This window comes from Convolutriloba macropyga, unplaced genomic scaffold (genome assembly GCF_964194025.1).
Source record: "Convolutriloba macropyga unplaced genomic scaffold, txConMacr16.3 SCAFFOLD_2661, whole genome shotgun sequence".
Lineage (NCBI taxonomy): Eukaryota > Metazoa > Xenacoelomorpha > Acoela > Convolutidae > Convolutriloba > Convolutriloba macropyga.
Window position 1 is genome coordinate 1 of NW_027449930.1, and position 27,384 is coordinate 27,384.

General features: G+C 35.6%; 1 protein-coding gene across 1 annotated transcript; it reads right to left on the bottom strand.

The window, feature by feature from the left end:
* Window positions 1-1,565: 1,565 nt before the first annotated feature.
* LOC142355439 (disintegrin and metalloproteinase domain-containing protein 23-like) lies at window positions 1,566-27,384 on the bottom strand (the record flags this gene model as incomplete). The annotated part of the gene is made up of 8 exons (XM_075407623.1): window positions 1,566-2,129; window positions 2,627-2,711; window positions 3,200-3,389; window positions 7,219-7,407; window positions 12,273-12,445; window positions 13,195-13,326; window positions 25,502-25,600; window positions 27,304-27,384. Coding segments are annotated over 8 exons (1,224 nt in total), but the record flags the coding sequence as incomplete, so codon positions are not given.

Genomic DNA, 27,384 nt, shown 5'->3' on the forward strand with positions numbered 1-27,384 from the left:
ATCAAGTAGAGAAAAAAAAACAAAAAGGTCAAAGTCAAAATTTATAGTTACAGTTTTTGACTACAATTGAATACAAAGTCATTAAAACTGCCAGCTATCGATTGTACTGTTTGATTAGTTCGTTTTATGTTTCTGCAGGAAGCCATTGATACCTGTCATTCTCTTGAAAACCATACGACTACAAATAAACAAAAACAGTAAAAAACAGAACAGATGTTTAATGTTATGAGAAAACCGGCCTTTGACGAAGCCGTTAAAATCTTAAACTATCAAGTAAAAAATTGGAATAAAATCTTTTGAGTGTTCTTTCATAGTCATTAATGTAATAGGCGACTTGGCAAATAATTTAAAAAGTGATCAGAAAGCAAAAAAAACCTATGAAATGGGAAATTGCCTAATATCAATATAAAAATTATGCAATTTATTAGTATCAAAAAACCATTTTTTAAAAAAAGGGGCAAAAAAACTAAAGTCTAATTCACTTCAAACAAGGAGCGACTTCTTTTTGCGGAGACGATTCGTTAAGTGGCAGAAGTAAGATAAAAAGTGAAAACAACGATAAGTTGTCAACAGAAACGATGCTAAATAGATTAAATTTTAACAACCTAAGTAGCCAAATGGTCCTGTAATTAGTGCGACTGAGTCAAAAGACAACAAAATAACATTAAATACAGGCAGATATAAAAATTTCAACCACAGTTTTAGGCAGAAAATATTGAAGTCTGAAAAGCATAAGTTTTCATTGAGTAATGATGTTCATTGACACGTAAAAAATTATCTGTTAATAAATGGGCTTCAATTTGAACTCATTATGCTCTGTAATCAACACGAAAAAAAGCAGAAAAAGTAAAATCAATTTTTAAAAAAAGCTCCTAGCCACACCACAATCTGAAGAACTTCCACGATTAGTCCAAAACTAATCTTGCTAGTGTTGCTTTTCCATTAAAACAATTAATTTTTCCAAATATCAAAAATAGTGGGCTTATGAAACCTATTTCTTGCTAATTTCAATAAAAACGTTAGAAATTTGAAAAATGCTGATTTGTCAAAAATTTGGCCTAATTTTACATAATAGTGTGTTTATGAAACTTATTTCTTTCCATTTTTCAAGAGAGAACAAAAAAATGAAAAAGCTGTTTTGTCAAAAGCTGAGCCAAATTTTACCCAAAAAGTTTGGTTCAAACAACTCAGCAACTCTCTTTTATCTATGACGAAAAACCAATACGAGAGTATTTAACATTTTTATCATATATCTAGCAAAATTAGGCAAGATTCTAGCTTCAATTACGAAAACTTTGAACAAAACAACGGAATCGTGGCTAACGTTCACAAAATTTTACACCACAATCTGCTCGAAAAAAGCATTTGAAAAAAAAATAAAAATCTTTATTATTTGATATTCTAAGCCTGACAAGCTTTCTGGTGATACCACTCCCAACTCTGTACGATGAATATATCGATCCGCGAAAACTGGTTGAACAAAAAACCATTTGAGCATATAGTTCATCCCGGACTAATGTATAAAATACTAAAATGATATTTACGAATTTGACTGTAGAAAAGAATCAGGACACAAATGATTGAATTCACAATGCTTAGAGGTAATAGAAACTCTTGCCAAAAATAAATGAAAATTCACAATTTCTTACAAAATAGCACCATTTGATAAAGGCATGAACTTAGATTAACAGGAGCAGGAATACAGAAATTATTGCATCATTGCGACATTCTTCGAATTTAGAGATTATCACCGCAACCGATAAAGTAAAAATATACATTCATTCTCAACATGAAAAATGGAAGAAAAGTTTAGCTATGAAAATAGAAACAACGGCATTGTAAAAAACATGATGATTATGATGAGAGCAAATATGAAATGAACGAAACAAGCAGAGTTATGTGGTACAATCTGAAGTTATGGGCACAGAATGACTGATTTTCAGGAGTTCCGACTTCTGAAATCTCGATTTTGATTCCTGTAGGGCTTGTTTCTGAGTTGTCGCGCACGACCTTGTTGGGTTCTTCCTGTTCATTGCTGTAAGTGAAGCCATCGCTCCACTCGTCCATATTGGCATGCATTCTGAATTTATCAGCTGGGGTGCTTGGGTCGTCTTTGGGAATTTGAGTATCTGAAGAACATTAGAAGAATACCACAATGTCGAATGCGTTCGGCCATGGGTTTCCATTTCTTAGTAATCATATTACATTGCAACGTGTCAATTAGAAGCAGCAAGGAAAGCCTAATTAGTAAACAATTGCATAAAATGCACTCGCATCACTACAAACGCGGATTAAAAAGACAAATTGGAAAATATCTTTTGTCGATAAGATGACTCTTTAGAAAATTTGACTTCTAACTCGTTTCTTAAAAACTTAATATATAATTTTGAAATTAATTTTAGGCTAAATGAAACTTTTGTCTAATTGATCTTTTGATCCTTGTACGTTTTGCAACGTATTCAAGGATTCTTCATGATGCCATGTACATCATACACCATTTCTGTCATTATCGTTGCACGATTACCAGGATTTTTGTAAGGCCAACAGGGGAAGGGGGGTTACGCTTCAGCTCTATCGACATTAAGGGCGTGAAATGATCAAATGATTAAATCAAGTGTCAACGTACCCCTGAGGTATTTTTCATCTGGAAGAGAACAATCGGATCCCGTCCAGCCATGGTCACACACACAAAGACGTTTGTTACTACAGAACTGAAAAAAAATAACCAGTTTTATCTTCGAGTTTCTTTTCAAAAAAAAACTCAAAAAATAAGTACGAACATACCAGAACATGAATTTAGAAAACGATCTGAAGATAGTGGTTATTTATCTTTTGAAAGAAAAATATCCACTAAAAATTTTGATGAGGCTTATATAACATTAGGCAAAATTTTTCTGCACTAAGACATAACTGCTAGAAATATAGGTGTAACAACCCATCTGTGGTATTAGCTAACTCCATATACTGCTGAAGAATTAAAGCTTGGAGGACTCGAACCTACTATCTTCAAACCGCGAGATTTTTAGGTAACCTAAAAACCAACAAATCATCGTATTTGTCAGGTTTTAGAGTAATATTATTTGGTCTCAATCGATTGACAAACAATTTTATTACAATTTCTTTACACAAAACTTTTATTTTAACTAAATGTGACGTTTAATTTTGACATAAGCAAGGGAATTTGTGTGTTGATGCATACCCCGTGCCTGGAGCAGAAGTGGCCAGTAGACCTATCATAGCCAGGACAAATGAAGTAGCGCCTTGTGTCGGTGGCAGCCCTCAAATCCATGCACTGGCTGTCTCGACTGCAGACCCTGTTGGATCCACACTTGGTGCCAGGGGCCACGTAGCCCAGGTCTGTCCCGTCATCCAGGACCACACTCGCACTCCTAATTATACTGAGTTTCATCATTTCACATGATCTTTATGACCTGTATAAATTTCAATTACAGTATCATTTTGTGGCAAATACTTTGAGTTCCCGGACCTTAGTGCCATAGTATTTCAGTACTGAAACATTGTATTCCAATTGTATATCGTCGGCCCAGTACTGTTTCAGTGTATCCTAAGAGTATGTTGCTACCTCATTATGTGCAGTCTATTCGCATAGATACTTTTTTTTCTGAAAATAGACTGTACATCCTGGTTTTGATTCCCATGATGTTCATAGCAAAATCATAGAAACTTGTAAAAATTTCGAAAAAAAATTTGAAATTTTGGGCAATGCACTTTTTGAAATTTTAAGCACTTTTTGAGCATGATTATGCCTTATAATCTTAAAACGTTGCAAGTAACGTATTAAGATTAGCAAAAAAACCGCCAAAAACCAGTAAAAAACACGCCGAAACCAGAAGATAGACACCGGGAACCTGGAAACTGCCAAATTGGGACCGAAATTGCAGATTTTTATGGTTTTTATTTCAGAGTGTAATGGAATTTTGTATGTCTTATAGTTTTTAGCCTAACGAAAATGGATACAGTTCTGGGCCGACGATATTTAATTGGAATACAATGTTTCAGCACTGAAATACGATGGCACTAAGGTCCGGGACATTACAGCAATCTGCCGAGTGTTTATTTTGTTAATAAAACACTCCTTGATACACTACGTGATAAACTTTGCAGCGACAGAATGCTTGTTACATTAAAACGGCAGATTTCACCTTAAATGGAAATATAATTAAGGTACTTGAACGAAAGCATGTGCAAGAGGGTAACTAAAGACACGGAAGTTTGTCTCTCGCCGTATGCATAGTTGTACCAAAAAATTAGTTTGAGCGATACATTTAAGATATTAGTACGATATGCTTATTGCTTGTCGGGTCAATTCATACCTGCCGCGAAAGCTATAAGCATTGATGACTTTTCATAAAATAATGGCACCTTCATTGCATTTAATTTCTGCCATAGTACGTACGTAACTCGTTCTGGTAGACATAGTGTGCAGATTATTATCATAACCCGTTTCTCACAGCTTAGTGGGCAAAGAGAATATGCCTCCTCCCTTGACCCCCCCGTCACCCAAACCCCCCCCCCCCCGTCACAACTGGCTTCTTGAAGTGGCTTCTTGATAGTTAAAACTGCGTTTTCATGACTCAAACTGCTTTTTATGACTGAATAAAATTTTAAATGATTAAACTTATCAAATTTACCAAGTTTTTAGTGTAATTTAATTTTTAATATTGCCGAAGTTGTTTTTAACTAAGACCAGAAAAGGACATTTTTCATGCTAAGCAGAGTAAATTTAGGCTAAAATTCAGTCTGTTCAGAGTTTTATCAGAAAATCGATTCATTATGTTCACACTGAGCCTAGAATAAGTTCATTATGTCCAGAATAAGCTCAGAATTTTACTATGAATTTTACCATGAAATGTCTATAAAGTGTCATGATCAGAACTCTGGGCATAGTAAAAATCATAATAAAAATACTGTGATTCAGTACTGAAATATTATTGGACTCAGGTCCGGGTTACATAAAGTCCAAATGGGATATCAGTTCCATCTGCTCAATGATTTTAAGCCTGTATTTGCAAGAAATCATAACCAGCAAGAATCTTGCAAGAATTTGAATTGAACTCAAAGGGTGATTCGTTTTTCTCCGAAATTAGCAATTCAGCTTCGAAAGTTTCATGGATTTGTACAACCAAAATTTATACCGAATACCAATTAACTAGCAAAACATATTTCCGAATTGAATTGCATGCATATTGTATTGGTAAGTTCATTTATAGTGAATTTTCTCACTCAAAAGTTTCGACAAAATTGTTATGGCAGAATTTTGTTGTAGCGTTACTAGTGTCATTACGGGGGGTGTCATTTGGTTTTAGCGTTACGAGAGTCGGTATCGCTTCACTGCATACTTTTTAAAGAGAAGAGAACTGTACCCGCAGATAAGTCTAAAACACTTTTATCAGCATTGGTTACAAAAATGAGGGATTATTTTGCAATTATGTAAAATCTAATTGCGCAATTAAACGTAACGCTCTTCCGCAAAAAATTTTTTGTGGAGGAAAGTAGATGCCACTTTTCAGCTTCCAGTGACTGAAATTTCCGCACAGGGCACAGCTCTTTTATCCGCAAAGATTTTAAGTAAGTTTCACACGTACAATAATCACACGTACATTCATACGTACTAAAAGTGAAACCTGGTTACAAAAATGAATGAATTTTCTCAAAAATTTGATACTGGTATGCGCTATTAACGTAGAGGTTTCTCAAACTGGAGTAATTTTTGTTTTTCAAATGAAATTTGGAAAAAATTTACAGGGTTGTCTTTCATGTGAATTCAATGTTTTGCAAGATTCGTGCAATTATTCGATTCCTGCTTTACTAGCAAACACTCAATTTGTTTATCTTTCTGCAATTATAACTTCTTTTGTCAGTAAACCGTGCAATTAGTAATAAACTGAAATCGAAGTCCGATTTTATGAGTTTCGAGTATTTTGCCACCGTAACCAACGAGAAACCTGAAACTTTGTGACAAATTCTAACAAATTATCTTGAGATCAAAATTTCATAACAAATTACTTGAATCGTTTCCACTTTTACCGTTGTATCCTACATTTTGATAAAGCTCCTTTTCAAATCCGAAAAAAACTTAATAAAATTTTATAAAACTGACAAAAGACCTGTTTAAATGATTTGAAAGACCTGATGACCTGATGATTTGAATGATGACCTGATGACCTGATGATTTGAAAGACCTGATGACAAAAGACCTGTTTAAATGATTTGAAAACTTTATTCATGTAAGATCGTAAAAGTTTGTCTCATAATTTTTCATCGCAAGATTATGGGCTGCCTGATACAACTTCTGCCAGATATTTTTATACTGTTTTTGTTTTCGTTTGAATTGTTTGATTTACTCGGGAGGCAGAATTTTATTGTGTAAAATCTCAAAAATTAAGAAAAATTAATTTTGTAAGAAAACTTTATTTTGTTATCCAGAAATATTTTTATTTAATAAGAGAGATTGCAGTAAAACTTTTGCTCTTCAAGCAAATTTATATCGCTCTTGATTAGATAAAATCACATAGGCTATCCCGAAGATAGTTCGTTTAGAGTAGCAAAAAATGAGCTGTTAAGAATATCCGTTTTCAATTCTGGAAGTAGTAACTGAAACAAACTACCACCTGTAGCACTAAAAAGTAGCTTAAAATAATGAATTGGTTGTCTAAAATAATGAATTGCTCTAGAGCTAAGAAACAAATATTTTGAGAATAGTTAATGACCATAAGTGTTATTTTACAATTTGATACAATGATATAGCTACAATTTTACATAAATTTTCTTATAAACAAATTAACTACATGACTATTTTTTGACATTTTAAAAAAATACAATTGTTACTTTTTTAAGAAAAATGTGAAAGTATCCGCCACCTAACTGTGCTATAATAAACTCAATATAATTTTTGTGCATATAAAATTGTTTTGCAAGACTTTACAGGATTTAAAACCTCTTCAACGAGAAGTTCAGGTAACTTCATTTTCTAATGGCAGTTAAATATTAAAAATTCCCGATAAAAAGTTACATGAAAAACCTTACTGAATCACAGAGGCTGAAAGGCAACCTAAAATCTCGGATTTTCTCTCGAATTGATATCTCACGAGTTTCCTCTAACTGTTATTTGATATATTTGAAGTTCCTTAGTATGATGTTCTCATATAGTAAAAAAAATGTCCTAATAATTTCAGCAAAAATTTATTTTGAACTCACGAGCATTTGTCGTTGATGCCTTGGTGGGAATTGAGGCGGCTGTTTGCGCCAGAGGAGAAGGCGAAGGCAGATGAGGAGGAGGAATCGGAGGAAGTGTCGAAGGCGTTGAAACGGAATCTCCTCACTCGTTCCACCCTCACTGAGGTAGAGAGGGATCCGTTGCACTGCAGCATACCACAATGCACGTTGCTGAAAAAAGCGTAACTTCTGAAAGTACTCAGCAAAATTTTTTTTACCCAAAAAACATTGAGCAAATAATTGGAGAAACAAACTGATAAAAAACACGACAAATTTCAAAAGTTTGAAAAAATGCTACTCGCTTTGCAACATTACACCCAAAAAGAAAAATATATTGGACCCAAATTTTTGCCAATTGCTTTTGCAAACTTTTTGCTAGTTCGTTCTGTTTGAACTCTGTTTAGTCGATTGTTATTGAAATAATTTGTCGATAAAACTGCTGTCATTATCTGTTACGAATCAATTGATCAGGCGCAACCAATAGGAAAAAGAAACAGCACTGAATTCGAACAAAAATCTCTTAATTGCAAGCCTGGTGTGCTAAACATTGTTCCAACACGTCTTAAGCTCTCGAACGTGTGCACCATTTTTAACCTGTTATTGTATGTTAGTTCTTGTTCCCTGTTATTCCTTGTTCCCCAAGACTTCATTTTTCTAACCAAGTACATGTTGAACTAGTAAAACTTCTTGTCAAGCTATGTCAAGCTTATTTTATGCAAACATGAATTAGTTGTTATCTCTTTGAACCTGACATTGTCTGATGGTTAGATAGCAGCACTAAAGTCATATAGACTGAGCTCAATAATAAAAATACCGCTCTTTTTTGAAAACTTTCCTGATGGTTTTAAGAAAAAACTTATCCAGTATAAAATAACGAATATTGTACAGATAAAACTCCGCTAGATAATCTTTGGAAACAAGATTTTTAAATTTTCAGTTTTGTGATTACAGAAGTTTCACTCACTTAAGAAAGCTGTCCTTCTAAGTTCTCAATCAAAGAACGGTTATATTTCTGCAGTAAATGTCCATGGAGTTTCTTTAAATTAATTAATCTTGTTTCAAGTCCATGATTTAATAAAATGTTTGAATGTGAACAAACCTTTGGGTCCTTCAAAAATTCCCGCATGGGCGTTGAAAGATGCCCAATCGGTCCTTGCGGAGCCTCTCTGTTTTCTGATAAATGAGTTTATTTCTGAGTCTTCTTTTCCGACTGACCTCAAAAAAGCTTTGGTCTCACCTCATTATAAAAAAGGAAACACAGAAGATCCCACTAACTATCGCCCAATATCGGTAACCGGCGCATTGGCAAAAATTTTTGAACAAGTTATAAGGAACCAAATTAATGACTATTTGATCTCAAATAACTTGCTGTCACCTAAACAATTTGGATATAGGAAAAAAGTGTCCACAACAGATGCCATACTACAATGTACGGAATATGTACGAACCGAAATGGATAAAAAGAATACTGTTTGTGGAGCATTCCTCGATCTCTCAAAAGCATTTGACTCAATCTCACACGAAATACTAATAGAAAAATTGAAATGTTTAGGATTCGACGGAACATCTACACAATTAATTAGATCATATTTGAAAGACAGAACTCAAAAAGTAGTTTTCTCGGGAAATGAGTCCGACTGGATTTTACTTAACAGAGGAGTGCCGCACGGGACAGTATTAGGACCAATATTGTTCAACATTTATGTGAATGATCTTCATAGAGCTATTGATAATAACAATTGTCAAGTAATCCAGTACGCCGATGACACTTTCCTCTATTCTTCTCATACTAAAGAAAATATAGCCAGAAGTTATTTGGAAAAAAATATTGAAAAACTATGTTATTACTTCCGATCACATCAATTAATGATGAACAATAAGAAGACAGAATATATCGTGTTTGCTCCATCAAAAAAAGCACGAACTCCGTCTTATCTAAATGTTAACAATGTGAACATAGAAGAAACTTCGTCGGTAAAATATCTAGGAATAATATTAGACAACAAATTAAACTTTAAAGAAGAGATCAAAAGAATACTCTCCAGAATGGCGTGCAGCATCAAAATCTTGAAAGATATAAGGAACTGTTTTCCTATAAAAACTAGAGTAACACTATTGAACGCTCTTGTTTTAAGTCACATTCAATACTCATCTCTTATGCTCGTTGGTATCAGAAAAAATCTCATGATAACATTAGAAAAACAACTTAATTGGGGAATAAAAGTGTGTTTCAAAAGAAAAAAGTATGATCGCTCGACTGATTTAAAAATAAAAAACAGAATCATGCCTGTTGAATTCCTTCTCAAATATCGATGTATGGTTTTTTTCTTGAAATATATTAGGAAACAATTGCCAGCTTTTAGTAACAACAATTTATTGCAAACTTCTAATTGTAACCAGAATGCGAGAACGGGAAAAATTTATCCGGCTGTGAAAAGTAATTCGGAATTCCTCGATAAATCATTGATGCTGCAAGCCATGAAATTGTACAATGAAGTTCCATATGAACAAAGACAAAAACTCGATAATGTTAAGAACATCAAAGGTTTTTTGAAAGAATTCTATTTCAAGGAATATCTGAAGGACCCAAAGGCGTTGGAATACAGAGATTTGTTGAGGGACCTTTTTTAAGTTTTCATTGTTTTTAATTTCCTTATTTTCTAATATATTTATTTTTATGTTTTTAGTATTCCAAACGTTGTAAATAAAATATTTTCTTATTGTTTTATGTATTTTAGAACTTGTACATTGCCATTTTGTTGACACTTTTAGGTGTGTAACATTTTGGAATTCAATGTTTTCTTTTTTTTTTTTTTTAATGTTGAGAAATCATAAATTTTATGAATAGTGATTAGAACAGTCTGAAATAATGATATTGAATATTTAACCTATTAAACTGTACAACATAGTTCTTATCAGGCATAAAAAGATGTGTTCATTGAATCTGTGTGTAAGTTGGCATTGTTTATAAAATTCAAACAAAAATCAGCGAGTGAAATTTATGAGTGCTGATACCTTAAAGTACAAAAAAAGTTCCCGCGTATCTTCTGTTGAATGAAAATGTCATTTAGAAAAGAAAATACCCTGGAAAAACTGCTCATTTATGTGTTTTTTGTCTTTTCATTAAGTGAAATAGTTTTGTAGAGCAGATAAACTATTTTAAATTACATTTACGAAAAAACATTAGACAACAACTTTAGTTCCCAAATCGAAATTGGAAAGTAATTATATGCGAGATTGGGGATTGTGTTTGAGGATCAGTTTTGACATAGCTACATGTTTTGTCAGGCGTTTAATTTTCATAACAGAGACCATCAAGTATTTTTTATTAGTTTCGGAAATTTATGCTGTATTAACTATTTACCAGGACTTGTCTATTATTCAAGCAATGATCTTTCATACTTCAGATTGACTTCCACTGCTCGTTGATTTCCACAAAAAACTCTGTGGAGTTACTAATTCATCAAATTAACCCTATTTGAAACGCTCATGATCCGTAGAGTCTCACTCAACAGTTTTGTTTATTACCCGGGTCACTACTCATACAATTTTCCCTGGCTTCGTAGCAAGTCATATATGATTCCTATTACCAAAACTAGGCCATAAATTAGTTGTATGATTACTTAGTAGTCATACAAAGACCAGATATGATTTTTTAAAAGACATACTTGAGGCAGAAAAAGACTTGAAAGCCAAGAAACTGTCATATTTTCATTTTCAGTAAAGTCGACAAATTTTCTTGAAAAACACAAGATCAGATATGAACCCTTACAATTGCCAAAAACTTCCAATTATTTTTTTTTGTTTTAGTTTCATATATGACTACCTGGGTGCGCTGAAATAATAACTTTGGATGTTATACTTATTCAGGATAAGAATTATTAGTAAGATGCAAAGCTAACTTTTTTTCCTGATAAATGAGTAATTATACCCATGAACAGGCTTCAGAGTATGAAAACTTCAGTCGTATTGATAGACTTAATCTTTTATTCAGCACCCAATTTAACATTAAATATCGCAACACAGAGAATTTTGTTGGATCACAAAGTGACGCCGGCGAATCACATAATTGATACCTTTTCAATAAAATTGAAAACATACATTGAAGTAAAAACTGATTTGTGGTTCTTGGCTATCATAATAAGAACGCACATGATTTCTGGGTAATCATAGAAAGATTATAAACAAAATTCTTGGTAATGATACAAGGATCATGTATTTTTTTTTCATACAAAGATCGTACTAAGAAATCAAATATGAAAAGTATGAAATAAAATACAATCCGAGAATGAAATCAAAATTTTGTAAACCAGGACAACTGCTGTTGAATTTGATTTTTTAAAAGCTTTCTAATGTATCATAGCATTTCTCTTATATAACATCGGATCCATAAAAACCAGCCATGAGCAGCACCTAACTACATTCCATACTTACATAGTTTACATTGTTTTTGTAGACAACATCGGCCAAAATCGATCTGCTATGATCAAATTTAGTTCCTTTTCATGCTTGATGGTTTCTACATGGTTTTCAAGCAGAAGCTAGGTTATGAATTAAAGTTTGAGCTCGTCAAACAACAGATTTTAGTTTAAGCTCTCGGGCACGCTGAGTTCATTTTTTTCGCGTTAACGAATAGCTGCTGGCTCGTTTATGATCCGACGCAACACCGTTAATGGTCAAAAATATTGACTATAGGTTCATCTGTGAAACAAAAAAAACGCATTTTGACGAATTTTGTTTTTAGTTTTCTGATCATTAGATCGCTCCTGGGCTTGGATTGAGTGGCCAGTCAATACAAAACAGCTCTCGATATAGTCATTTAAAACGCTGAATGTTAAAAGCATGAGAAAAAAGTGTAGATAGCTAGCTAACAGAACAAAGAATGGAACAAATTCAGGAAAAGTTGTCCTTGACTTTATAATGAAGGATAATATCAAACTGGGAGGAAGAAATATGAAAAAATATTAATGAGCAAAATTGTGTGTCTAAACACAAAACATCAAAAATGTATGCTCTGGACTTCAATAATTTCTTACTGTCGGTAGCAGGGTCTAAAGTTGCCAGAGCCCAAGTCTCCGCAGTTTCCATAGGAGGATCCAGCTGAGTTCAAATTTGTGTAGCACTGGTCCACTCCTGATTTGCTCTGGATTCCATAGAGTAACTGGCACTGGTGATCTCTTGTGAGACACTCCCCGTTGTAACAGAAGTCCTGAAACAAATTAACAGTGATACAATAATGAAAATTCAGGAATTCAGGCGATAATTAAAGGAGTTATTTTTGTGCTTTTAACTTTTGAACGCTTACCTTATAATCATTTTAAAATATTGCACAAAAATTTTAGAATCAAATTTAAACAAATGCCACATACCTCAGGTGGGCGCCTGATATCAAATGTTTGAATCTCATCAATAGTGAAGTTTTTCTTGGCCTTAAGTAAAATTTTTTATATCCCTTCTAATTTTTCTATTTGATCAAATCTTTAAAAGAGTATCTAAATTGCATTTTCATAAAAAGTTTTAGTGTCTTTAATTTTTTTTTTCGCAGTATCTCTCGTTATGAGTTTTAATTTACTCGCCTTTCTGTTCAGTGTACAATTATGATTTTAAATGCCGATATCATTGATGCACTTCTCACGTTGAGCTTTCAGAACTGGCCAAAATTTGATTAACGTTCTCAATTGTCTTGGAATTTTTCAAATATCATGAATTTTAATTTTATTTTTTTTACTAAATCACACAGTTATTATGATACTAACTTTTACTTATTATGAACGTTATTTTTAGGTCACGAATTATCTTTTACTTAAAAATATTTGCCAATTTGTTCGAAGTTTGGTGCCCAATTTTAGAGCAAGGTTTAGCGTTCAATCATAGAAATGAAACTCAATGAGACAAACAAAACTAAATGGTTAACATGTGGCTAGTTGTTAATAAAATTTTCTGGTAATTATTATTTACCTGTTCTAGATTGCAGGGAGTGGCGTCTATTTTGTATATATTTGAGGGACACTGACTAGAGTAGCCATCACATCTCTCTGCCACGTCACAGTCCCCCATTTGTTCACGACACACTGTCCCGTTCATTCTCAGCTACAGAGTAAACATACAAATATAAACTCATACTGCAGAACCAATAGACGAAGTGGCACTGTAACAAAGTTAAAACTCCGGGTAATAGATTTTCTCTACTGCAAATGTAATCTATTTTTGGAATGGTCTACGACTTTAAGTTTGGCCACATTTGCTATATCCCCTAATATAGCTCACATTGGTTTACAGATATCTCATGCAATAGTTTCTAGAAAGCCACTATATTAGGCTAACATCATTTTCGATGACCCCGGAAACTCAAAATTCCACCGAAAAATTAAATAATTATCTTGAAATATTCGATTAATTGCACGCATTTCACTTCAATAGTATTTGAACTGAAAAAGATTTGGCAATATTTGTATCGGATAAAAATGTAAGAATGGCGTAAAATTAATTGTTCCGACCCACGTGGGGGGGGGGGGGGGGGGGAGAGGAACAATATACTCAAATAGTTTTTTTTGTTCAGACAATTTTAGCCGATCGGACTTTTCATTGTAAGGAATTGAGTCGCGAATCATTAGACAGCCCGTTCAGATTAGTAAATGGAAAGATTTGTTTATTTCGGTTTTGTACAGCGATTTATCAAAATTGAAAAATTGTGAATAGTAGACAGAGTTCCATTGATTTTTTTGTTTGCTGCTTGGTTTCATTTTAGTTTTTTTGTTGCAAATTTTGCTAAATTTTTTGAATTTCAGTATTTTTTAATCAAAAATGACTTCAAAGACGCTTTTTTATCCCACTTGGTTTAAATATGCCGGAAATAGAGACCACGAACCCACTTTAAAAATCTTTGAAAACTCCTCATTAAAGCTATTAAAATTTCAATGTCTAAAGGAGTCTTCTGGAAATAAAACTTTGAAGGTTTTTTTATTTGAAAAAATAATCCAATAATCAAACATTTTTGATTTATTGAAATATTTCAATTGCTATTTGGTTTAAATTGCAAACATCTGAGAGGAAATTGTTTTTGCTAAATGCGCAAAAAAACAGGGCTAGGTTTTGTTTTATCTTGACTTCTGAAAATTAATAACTATTCTGATTTTTTTTGACGCGCTGTTTTTTTTTCAAAATGATTTTGTAACGGCTGCTCTCCTATCAAAGTCAAGGAAAACTTTACACCGCCCAGTTCGTTTCAGCGGTTTCAAATCTGTCCGGATATTGTGTTTTTGCAAATAACTTTTGTGAACTGTATTATCCGCTATACTGTAGAATGCCGTTGCATTACTTGTTGCTCTATTACGCTTGATAACTAATCGCTCAGCTTTGCTGTATAACAAATAACTTTGCTTCAATTAAGCAAAAGTCCAAAATTCCAAATAAGCAAATTAGTTCAAATTAGAGGTTTTTCAGTGATATCTCCTTAACCACAAAAAGCTAGTGAGATAAAATTTCACAGGGTTAAGAACGTTAGGTAGGCCTACTATCTGATGTAAACTTAAACAACGCTGGGTAAACTGCGTTGGTGGGGCTACCTTTTATATTTTATACCCAATCTTAATACATGGGCAAAATTTTCAATGTTGAATAACTCGGTAAGTAATGATTCAAAAGTGAGCAAACTTGGCAGTGCACAACACTGTCATACAAGTAATCAAACGAAAAAGAAATGAACGGAATCGGTAGAATTGTCTTCGAGAAATAACACAACAAGTTTCACCTCAGATTTGAATATACTGAGTTAATTTAATGATCACTTCTTGTTTCTCAATTGGCCTCAATAACACCAATGTTGAACTAGAGTAGGCTTCGTTAAAGCCAGTAAGAGCAACTGACTATGTGCTTTGCACAAAGTTTCTCTTACTTAGGAACTTCGTTCCTCAGAAAGAAAGTTTCGAGAATATCAAAGTTAATTCTCTTTTCACAAGTCAAAGTAAAGTTAAAACTGTACAATCACTAATATGATCTACAGAAACAAGACACGATAACAAGTAATTTACCGCTCAAGAAAGTGTGCTTCAATACGCACTGTATGTCAGTTTAATAAGACAAAATTCACAAGTTTCAACTGATTTTTGGTAGTTTTTCAAGCTCCTTTTATGCTGCTAGTCACGTGGATTTACATGTCAAATTCAACTGTTGATTGGTTGTAGATAACGATGTCGACAGAATGTGAACACTTTTCCATAACGTCACTTTTTCAGTGTAAATTTGATGTCATGAGAAATTTGTTAACCATGTAGAAGTTTTGTCGAATATTCTGTATCAATAACAGGTTGATTCGCAATCCAATCGCAAAGAATCTGATGCAATACTGTTAAGTCGTAGTATTGTTTTGCTGGTTGTTGAGGTAGTTCGAGTTTGAGTTATAGTTTGACTTCATGAATGACGATTGTGTACTAATAATAGTTGCTAAATATAAATGTTGAACAAAATAAACAAATCCGTTTGGCTTCGATGGAATGTAGCATTAAATTTCGCTTGTCACGCTATTCTAGCTTTAAGGCTTGAAATGACCTTGAAGCGCTATTCAATTTGATTTCTGAGTTGTTAAGCTCAGCCGCAATATCGCCGGCCCTGTTTTCCATCGCGAAAACATCTTTTCCAGGTAGTACTGGGGCGAGCTTCACTACTGGTCTATTGTACACTCCGTCGTTCGTTCGAACTATCGCCGATCGAATCACACCGTCAGACCCATCGATGGTCTCCGTAACTCGACCTAGATTGTAATATCCACGCCTATCGCTGTCTTCGATCAACCAAACGAGGTCGCCTTCTTTAAGAGTTTCCTTCGCCGTAGATCGCCATTTTTGCCGATTATTCAGAGTTGGCAGATATTCTTTACGAAATCTGTCCCATATGAGATTTGCATAGGCTTGAGTTTGTCGAAAGAGCTTTCGATGATCAACAAACTCTTCCGCGCATGGTAGATAGGGTAAGCAAACGTTCCTGTTGCCAAGCAAGAAGTGATTGGGGGTCAATGCTTCTAAATCATTAACATCTGAACTGACTGGAGTCAAAGGTCTCGCATTCAAAGTCTGCTCAACGATGCACATCGTTGTTGAAAGAACGTCCTCGGTGACTGATCTGTTCCCCAACACTGCATACATAGCTTTCTTGCAACTTCTCACCAACCGCTCCCATACTCCTCCAAAGTGAGGTGCTGCGGGTGGGTTGAACTTCCATCTGATCCCTCGTTGAATTAGATGTTCTTCGATCCCTTCTTTGTTCCATGCCGCAACATACTCTGCAAACTCTCTTTCAGCTCCAACAAAGTTTGTTCCGTTGTCACTGATGATTGTACTTGGTTTGCCTCTTCGGGCAATAAATCTCATTATTGCATTGAGACAACTATCTGTGTCCAACTTGGGTACCACTTCTATATGCACCGCTCTCATAGTTAGACAAGTAAAGAGACAACACCATCGCTTTTCGTTTCTTCGCCCAATCTTCACAATGAAAGGGCCAAAGTAGTCGACTCCAACATTTGTAAAAGCTGTTGAAGCATCTAACCGCTCTTCGGGTAGATCTGCCATTACTGGTGCTATCGTTTGTGCTCTGCCTTTTCTGCAGGTAATGCACTTGTTCTTGATTGATCTTAAGGCGTTCCGTATGCCTAGGGTCCAAACCTTCTGCTGAACAATGTTTCTTACATGCTCAGTGCCCTCGTGTTGATTGTCCTTGTGCTCGTTTCGCAAGAATAATTCAACCGAATGATGTTTCCAATGTAGCAGAATTGGATGCTTTGCATTGAAGTCCAATTGACTTTTGCATATTCTGCCTTTTGCTCGAATAAGTCCTTCCGCATCTAGGAAAGGTGAAAATTGTAGAATTTTGCTGCCTTTTGGAATTTCCTTTTCAGTTTTCAGAGATTTCATCTCTTCACCAAACTGTTCTTGTTGTAGTAGCTTGAAGATTGTTGCTTTTGCTTTTTCTCTTTCTTCAATGCTGACCACGAGTGTTGCTGGTTTGTGTTTGCTCGATGCTCGCTGTACGTATGCCACTGTATTCACTAGTCTGTTAAAGTTACTGAATCGTTCCCACTGAATAACAGCTTTCTTCTCTTCAGCCTGTATCATGAATACTGATGACGGTATATTCTCTTCATCTGATGCAAATATGAGGTTCACCTGCTGTGGCCATTCGCTTTCTGGTCGCTTCAACCAGGCCGGCCCACTGAGCCACTCACTTCTCTTGAGTTCTTCAATGTTGATTGCTCTCGTGCCAATGTCAGCTGGGTTGTTGATACCGCTCACGTGTTTCCACTGTGAAACATCAGTTGTATCTAGTATCTCAGCCACTCGATTGGCCACAAACACTTGTTGTTTACGATGGGAACTGTGTATCCACTGCAATACCGTAGTTGAGTCTGACCAAAAACTGCAACTATTTATCCTCATTTCATGTTCCTTGACTATCTGTTCTTTCAACCTCACTGCCATGACTGCCGCTTGCAATTCCAATCGTGGTATTGAAAGATGCCTCATCGGTGCCACTCTGCATTTTCCAATGATAAACGCTAAGTCAGCTGAGTATTCGTTTGGTTGTGAACGTAGATAGGCCACTGCACACATCGTGTCTTCAGATGCGTCAGCAAACACATGAAGTTCGGTTTTATCGCTCTCTCTGTTGAAGTATCTTCTATCGATGCTGGTTTCAGCCACCATTGGAAGCTGTTCTTTCCATCTCAGGAATTCTTCTTCTTCACTAGGCTCCACTTCGTTGTCCCAATGTTGTCCATTCTTAGTCCAGATGCCTTTCAGAAGTCGTCTCATATGAACACTAAACGGAGCAAACAATCCGATCGGGTCGAATACTGAAGATACCAGTGACAGAATCTTCCTCTGGGTTATAGGTGCTTCAACTTCCTTGTTTAAACCTCTGCATACTTGAAGACTGTCATCAGTAACGGTCCATTGTAGTCCTAGCACTGAAGATCCCTCCGTACTGGGTTCCACTTCGAGTTGCTTCGTGTTGCTGATTGACTTCAAGTCTTCTGGGATTGCTTTGATAACTGCATCGTTGTTGCTTATCCACTTCTTCAGTTCAAATCCATGTCGTGAGAGAAGAGGTTGTAGTTGATTGAAGACTTCAATTGCTTCTTCAGGGGTTTCTACCGATTTGATGAAATCGTCCATGTAGAAGTTGTTTTGTATTGCCTTTGTTGCTATCGGATACTCTTTTTCGTTGTCCAGTCCCACTCGCTTGAGAGCATAGTTTGCACAAGTTGGAGAACTCTTAGCTCCAAATACGTGACGCTGATATTCGTATATCTGAACAGGTTCGTTAGTTCTTGGACGCCATAAAAACCTCAAGCAACTTCTATCCTGTTCGGGAACTTGCACTTGTAGAAACATCGATTCGATGTCGGCTGTTAGGGCTATTGGTCCTTCACGGAATCTGAATATTGTTCCAATCAACCCATGTAGCAGATCAGGTCCTGCTAGTAGCTTATCATTAAGGCATACTTCTTTGTACTTTGAGGCAGCATTGCAAACACGTCTCACTTTGCCGGGCTTGTTCGGGTTTAGCACTGGATGGTGTGGCAAATACCATTCTTTCCCGAAGGTGCCTTTCACTTCGGACTCGTCCAATATCTTTACGAATCCTTTTTCTACATCTGTATCTATTGACTGTTGATACAAATTCTTCAGGTTTGGGTCCCTTTGGAATCTTCGCTCCAGTGAGTAAAGCTGACCCAGGGCTGAGCTGTAGTTGTTCGGTAGGTTTGGCTCTGGTTCACTCCACAGCATTCCCACTTCGTACCGCTCGCCTGTGAACTTTGTCGTACTCTCTAGCATCTTTTGTGCCTGCAGTTCCTTCTTTGACTGACTGACGACGTTGATTTTGGAAGCATAGGTTTCTATGTCCCACCAGGTTTGGATATTCTCAGCCACTTTCACATCTTCAGTGAAGGCGAAATGACAAACATTTTGTCTTCTTTTGCCCGTCATGGGTCCACTGACTACCCATCCTAGCTCTGTTAGAACGGCGAAAGGTTCACTTCGTGTTCCTATCTTATAGTCCAATGGGCGTTGTAGCTCATAAGCATCTTGACCAAGGATGATGCCAACTTCCATCAAGTTGAAGCTTTTGTTTGGTAAAACACTCAAGTGGTTGAAGCTTTGCTTCAGCTTGTTGTAGTTGTAGTTTGTGTTTTCAAGGAGATTGACGGGTGTGCAAACGCTTCGATTGAATGCACCTTTGAATGTAGTCCCTTTATTTTGAGAGGAACCCTTTCTGTCTTCAGATCCTTCGTTCCGTGTATGCCAGCTATGTTGAGCGTCACACCGGTGCCTTGGGCCCGTAATTTCTCTTGCACACTTTGATCGATGAATGAAACCGTTGATCCACTATCGAGGAAAGCATATGTGTTCAGCCTGTTGCCACCGCTCTGTATTGAGACAGGAACTATCTGAAGAAAGCTAGTAACTTCGTTACTCTGGTTGATTGTTGCTGCGCTTACGTGACTGCATGATTGCCCTCGTCCATTTAGTTTTCTGAGTGTAGCAACCGGTTGTGCTTCTTGATGCATCCATTGATGCCGCACGCATTGACTTTACAATCTTTGATTGCATGTCCTTTGCCTAGACATCCGTAACATAAGCGTTGCTTTCTCACTGCTGCGTACCGATCATTCACACTCATGTTCCTGAATAGTGGACAGTTCCATATTTTATGAGTGCCATCAGCTAGCGGACAGTGATCACTTTGCGTTTGCTTCGTTTCTTTCACGTTGGAACTTGCACTGAAGTTAGACGTTTTCGAGAACCGTTTGTCTCTATTTGTGCTTCTTCGGTCTTCTTCTCTTCGCTCTCCCTTGAAAGCTGAAAACCCTTCGTGCACGAATGCTATCCTTGATAGCCATTTTTCAAACATAATCAGATCAGGCCAATCTTCATCTTTATCATCAACATAGAACCACCACTTCTCTTTGAGAACTTGGGGTAGTTTATCTACTGCCATATAGAGTGTCGAGCTTGATTGCAGATCACCAATCTGCTTGTACTCTTTGAGCACATTCACAAAGTTCGAAACAATAACTGAGAAACTGATCAGACCTGTTGAGTCGTGTGGTTTCACCTGACTTGCTTTGCGAAGGCTCTCCAGTTGTGCATCAATGATCACATGAGGCCTTCCAAATTTCCTCTCCAGAATATTCCATGCATTGTCCAGAATAGCCCATTCCAGAGATTGCTGACCTTGCCTTGTCTGTCAGTAGAGTCTTCAGATGGCTCATCTTCTCTGAGTCTGGTATTGGTCGTTGATCCACTGTAGCAATGAACATACTAGACCACTCCGGCCATTCGAGAGGGTTCCCGTCGAAGTTGTTCAACTTCAGCTTTGGTAGGCTACTGCTACCTGCGTACCCAATGTTGTGTTGTAGTCGACCAGCTCTGGGGGAAACGTCCCGGTCTTCAACACTTGAGGAACGGTCTCGTGAACTGCGATATCGTGAGAAGTGACTTTGCCTGTTCACTTCAGGGGTCACTTCGAAGCGGGCTGTTGATCGATCTGGTGTTAGAAGGTTGTCGATTCTGCTGGCCCAGTCAGAGACATCTCTCTTCTTGGGTGTCCAGTTGAAGGGTGATTTGTCTCGAGCACCAGTTGATTGGGAACGAGCATCATCGTTCTCTAATGCTGTTCTCTTCACTTTGCGCTCTAGCTCACGCTCTTCCTCCAGCAGTTGATGCTTGGTTTCCAGTTCCTTCATTTGCATTTCCAGCTCTAGCTTCCTTCGCTCGAACCGTGCTTGTTCGAGTCGCATCTTGGTTTCGAACTCGATATCGAATTTCTTCATCCTTTCCTCTCGCCTTTGCTTTGCTGACGATGTTTCCGAAACATTCTCCGTCTCTTGGCCACCTGCTGTTGCTCCATTTTGCACTGTTTGAGCAACTGGGTTGTCCGTTTGGTAGTTGTTGTTGCTCTCGTTGTCGTTCACTGCTTGAGCTGTGTTGCTTTGCTCTGCATTCATTGCTGGTTGCGTGCCTTTGCTTATATATGCAAGCCAATGATAGTCCAAACTTGCTTTGCACTTTCTTGCTTCTTTCAGATGCTCTTCAACGAAATTTGCTTGGTAGGGCACAAGCTTGTTTCGACGCTGCAGTTGCTTGGGTATTTCTTCCTCTAGGAGGTGGACAGTCTGTTGGTAGAGGACCTTTAATTTGTTGGGTCGATCTGAATCTTCAATTATTTTGTAGCCAAGACTTCTTTTAGTGTTGACTTCTTCCACTAAATCTTGGAACTTCTTATCGTACCTTTGTGCTGTTGATTGGAGCTCCTCTCTGCTGATTGTGTTAGGATTGCCTGATTGCCTTTTGCTTTGCTTGCTCCTTTTAAGCGAGGTTAGTTCTTCAACGTAATTTGTGAAGTGCACTCGCAACTTTCGCTCTGCCTCACTGGCGTTGAGCTGTTGATTTGTTTGATTCTCTTTGGGGGGTGCCTTCGGCACTCTCTTCATCAGATTGGACAGCAGTTTGCCTTCCACTGTCCGGGTCGGCGGACCAAATGTAACGGCTGCTCTCCTATCAAAGTCAAGGAAAACTTTACACCGCCCAGTTCGTTTCAGCGGTTTCAAATCTGTCCGGATATTGTGTTTTTGCAGTTAACTTTTGTGAACTGTATTATCCGCTATACTGTAGAATGCCGTTGCATTACTTGTTGCTCTATTACGCTTGATAACTAATCGCTCAGCTTTGCTGTATAACAAATAACTTTGCTTCAATTAAGCAAAAGTCCAAAATTCCAAATAAGCAAATTAGTTCAAATTAGAGGTTTTTCAGTGATATCTCCTTAACCACAAAAAGCTAGTGAGATAAAATTTCACAGGGTTAAGAACGTTAGGTAGGCCTACTTTCTGATGTAAATTTAAACAACGCTGGGTAAACTGCGTTGGTGGGGCTACCTTTTATATTTTATACCCAATCTTAATACATGGGCAAAATTTTCAATGTTGAATAACTCGGTAAGTAATGATTCAAAAGTGAGCAAACTTGGCAGTGCACAACACTGTCATACAAGTAATCAAACGAAAAAGAAATTAACGGAATCGGTAGAATTGTCTTCGAGAAATAACACAACAAGTTTCACCTCAGATTTGAATATACTGAGTTAATTTAATGATCACTTCTTGTTTCTCAATTGGCCTCAATAACACCAATGTTGAACTAGAGTAGGCTTCGTTAAAGCCAGTAAGAGCAACTGACTATGTGCTTTGCACAAAGTTTCTCTTACTTAGGAACTTCGTTCCTCAGAAAGAAAGTTTCGAGAATATCAAAGTTAATTCTCTTTTCACAAGTCAAAGTAAAGTTAAAACTGTACAATCACTAATATGATCTACAGAAACAAGACACGATAACAAGTAATTTACCGCTCAAGAAAGTGTGCTTCAATACGCACTGTATGTCAGTTTAATAAGACAAAATTCACAAGTTTCAACTGATTTTTGGTAGTTTTTCAAGCTCCTTTTATGCTGCTAGTCACGTGGATTTACATGTCAAATTCAACTGTTGATTGGTTGTAGATAACGATGTCGACAGAATGTGAACACTTTTCCATAACGTCACTTTTTCAGTGTAAATTTGATGTCATGAGAAATTTGTTAACCATGTAGAAGTTTTGTCGAATATTCTGTATCAATAACAGGTTGATTCGCAATCCAATCGCAAAGAATCTGATGCAATACTGTTAAGTCGTAGTATTGTTTTGCTGGTTGTTGAGGTAGTTCGAGTTTGAGTTATAGTTTGACTTCATGAATGACGATTGTGTACTAATAATAGTTGCTAAATATAAATGTTGAACAAAATAAACAAATCCGTTTGGCTTCGATGGAATGTAGCATTAAATTTCGCTTGTCACGCTATTCTAGCTTTAAGGCTTGAAATGACCTTGAAGCGCTATTCAATTTGATTTCTGAGTTGTTAAGCTCAGCCGCAATAGATTTTTTAGTTCGTTATTGACAGAAATGATTTCAAATCAAGGCCAAATTAACGACAGATCGTATTTACAACGGAATGAGCCCAAAAAACATTTTCTTCAGAGATATTCTTGTAGTTAATATGGCTTCGACTATGTTTTTTTTATAAAACGTGAATTGGTTTCCTTTGTTTTGCTGTTATTTGTCATTCTTAAGGCATTCTCGTGAAATTGTTTTTAGAGAATTTTCCAACTTTGCTTTTTAGAAGCTTTAGGTGTAACTATTCACTGGTTTTAATTGTTATCTAATGCCTCCTAAAATGAATTTATTTGTTTTCGAAAAAATATCCGGTGTTTTGAAATTTCCCAATTTTCATCTTATTTCTTGACTTCCTTACAAAAAGTTTTTATAAAAAAATTTGTGATTTTGCTTAAATACCCGTATCTGAGGATTTTAATTGTATCCCTTTTTCAAATTATCACAAGAGTACAGCGGCAATTGACTTTTAAGCAAAAAACTAAAACCAGCCTAATGATTTTGAGTGAAAAACTTATAAATTTAACGAGTGCGAAACCGTTCTCTCGCTTAATTTATTGAAGTTTTTCTTTTTTGCCTCAAATTGTCGTTCTTTTTGTTGTCATACGGCACATTCTTGAAAATCGAAGTCTTTAATTGTATCTTATTTTGTTTACTTGAATGCATTTATTGATTTCAGTCTATAGCTAACGGTTTCAATGACATTGAATCTATTAGTCTAATATTTTTCAAAGTAAATATTTTTTGAACTTCCCATTTTTTGTTCTCATTGTCGACAGCAAATAACTTAGCCTCTTTATTGACAGACCTCATCCACTTCCTGTTGCTCCAAACATTCTTTGATGTATTGATTATGTTTTGGTTGATATCTTTAGAGCTTAAAAATGTGTTTTCTTAAAAATGTCTCGAGTCTTTGGAATTAATCAAAATTTGGTGTTCCTTGGTTTTTTAAAACAACGGTTTCTTGGCTTTGGTACTACGTAAATTGACAAGAAAAGTGTCATTTTTGGATATTTGCCCATCCCTGATATTTTTGGTTTGCTTGTCACAAAATTAAACTATTGTAGTAACACCAAATTTCGTTGAAAAATGAGCGTCAAAAAATTTGGCAGACAATTAAATGAAAATGTGGATGAGCGGGGCGGAACGTTAGGTGCAAAGGCACATTACTGAACCTCCTTGTTATTTTTGTAATCAACTCCTGAACTGTAGAAAAACTATACTTTCCTTCTTTGGGATCAGCTAAGCACAGAGGTTTTTTCGCGAAAAAAACCGACACTCAAAAGAAAAAGGAGTTAAAGCTGAGTAGTATATACTTCTAGAAAATTTTGCTAGGTTAAATTTCAACAGTTTCACTAATTTATATTCTTTTCACTAGTTACGAATTAAAAAGACAAATGAAAGATTATCATGTGCTAGCTCAACGTTACATATTTTGTTAACTGCATTAAGTAATAAATATTATCCATTCATCAAATCGGTTAGTATGAGACTGCTCTAGCGGTTCTAAAATAACCGACGGAAACTTTCATTGAAATTGGAAATTGCTGATACTATCAGCAGAATATGTTACGAAGAAACACAACTCGTTTCTTGTCTATTAGGAAAAATCTAATTATTAACGTAACGTAACAGTTTAATTGAATTTTGAGAAAATGAAGAAATTGTCACTTCTATTTACAACAATAACCTTAAAACAAGCTTTCAAAAACGGTGATATATAAAAGAGAGTATTATCTTTGTATGACTACTAAGAAATCATACAAATATTATTATTATTTGTATCAAAGAAATCATAAAAATAATAATATGACCTGGTTATTACAGGGAGTTTTAAAATTATTTTTACTTGCTTTAACTAACGGTTGCTGATGCTAATTATGGATTTATTTGTTCTTTTTCAAAGTCTCTTTTAGTTTTTTCAATGCGTTGCATCATAATTTTTTGTACGATCCTTTTATGTCTACTAAAAATCATACAAATCATATATGATTACCAAGAAATTTTTTTCTAAAAGTATAGCTGCATTGATGGAGTTTTCTGGTATCAGTAGCTTAGGGTGTAATGATCTACGCATTTTAGGGTTAAGTTTGATTATTTTTATGATCCTTGTATGACTTCTAAGAATTCAACTCATATATGACCTATTATGATTACTATAGGAATCAGATATAACCTAGTATGAGTACTAAAAAACTTTGTATGATTAACACTGGGAGCAAAATGTAATATTTAAACATTGGTTAGTAAGATTCAGGACGTGCGTTTTGAGATATTGCTTACTCTACATTGAGAAGAACAGCATTCTCCACTGCCACACTGCGCATTGTTGATCAGTGCACAATTGGAGCAACATGACGAATGGCCGGACAGCGCACATTCCTGAAGAAAAATATATACTCTGGCATATTTTTATTCTTCTACCGACTTACTATACTTCCGAAAACTGTTTGATAGTTTCATATGCATTTTTTTAATCAAAATCTAAACGCTAAATATTTTAATCACCAATAGTGGTGATCAGTTTTCTGTGTCTTGGTTATTGATTTCCATATATGTAATTATCGACATTGAGACCACATTTCAACTCAAATTATTCCGCTGTAAGTCAATACTACGTAAAAAAAGTATAAAAATTTTAACGGGAGAAGCCAACAGAAATATCAAAGGGATGAAACTTTTTAAAAATAGTTTGGTAATTGTTGAAATACAATTTCATTTTGATTCAACAATTTTCACAATGAAGTTTTTAATGCATTCGAGACGTTCCCCCACAACTTTGATCATGTAAAACTTGTATGCAAAAATAAATTGTGCTAATATAAAAATGCATTACTACCAAATTCAAATACTTAAAACGTGATTTTTAATGAAAAACGCATAACGTTCAGCAAAAGAAAGTAAGAGGAGTTTTCTTTTTTATCTGATTGTTTGTCAATGTTATTTTATTAAAGAGTTTCTTGCAATAGTTGGTTAACTTGTAAGAAGTTGCATGTTTTTTTGCAAAAGATGGTTAACTTGTAAGAACTTACAAGTCAAATGGTAAACTTGTAAGAACTTGCAAGTCGAATAACTAACTTGTAAGTTTCTTGCAAGTTCGTTCCGGTTGAGCCCGACTCTTATTAGTTAATTCAGTTCAACACTCAGTGATTTACTTTAGAAAGCGCATGAGAGTTAGTTGCTCAATTTGGATAACAAATTACAATGCAACTTATGTTGATAAAGTGCTTACTTCTCAATTTTATCAACTCAAGAGGTCCTTTTGCAATTAAATTATTGAACAGTAGATCTCAATTGGCTTCTTCACGAGTGCTTTTCTAGAAATATTCCTAAATTTTTATACCTGTTTTAACTTTGATTAAAGTTTCAAATACAGATGTCAGCATTTTCGCAAAAGAATTTCGTGACCCTTCAATTTCTTAACCATTTTTTTGAATAATTTCATATCACACTTTTCCATATTCAATTTTTTTGAGCATCTGTCTACAATCAAATCTTGCAACGTTTTTTTTTGTTTTTTGCTACAATATAGGCCAAAAAGTTATCTGATAACAAATTATATTCAAAGAACTGATGTAAGAAATTATTTAAGTCAAATGTTTAACTTGTAAAACCCTGCGAGTTGAATAGTCAATTTTCAAGAGCCTTTTTAGTCGAATAACTTGTATGAGCTTTTTCACTTGTAAGAGCTTTATAAGTCAAATGATTAACTTGTAAAAACTTGTAAGGCAAATGGTTAACTTGTAAGAACTTGCAAGTTTTTTGAAGAAAAACTTGCAAGGCGATGCATCGCCTTGTAAGTTTCTGTCAGAAACTTGCAAGTTCTTACATGCTAACCATCCGGCCTCTACCCGGGAAGTCATTCATATGCGGAATTTAGTTCATTTTCAGCACATATATTAAAAAGTTCCCAGCTAAACTTCTAAGAAAACACTCAACATTGTTTCAGCGCCTTGGTTGTAGCATTTCGGCATGATTCTCGTAATTTAATTCAATGAAAGCTCATTTTAAAACCACCATCACCAATTTGCGCTCTAAAGCGATTGATTTTGTTTTCATCATAGTAAAAAAAACGAGTCATGTACCAGTGTAGTGCCGCAGTCACATTCTTCGCCCGGATCCACAACACCGTTGCCGCAGAATTCCAAATTTTTGTCCCCGCTCAC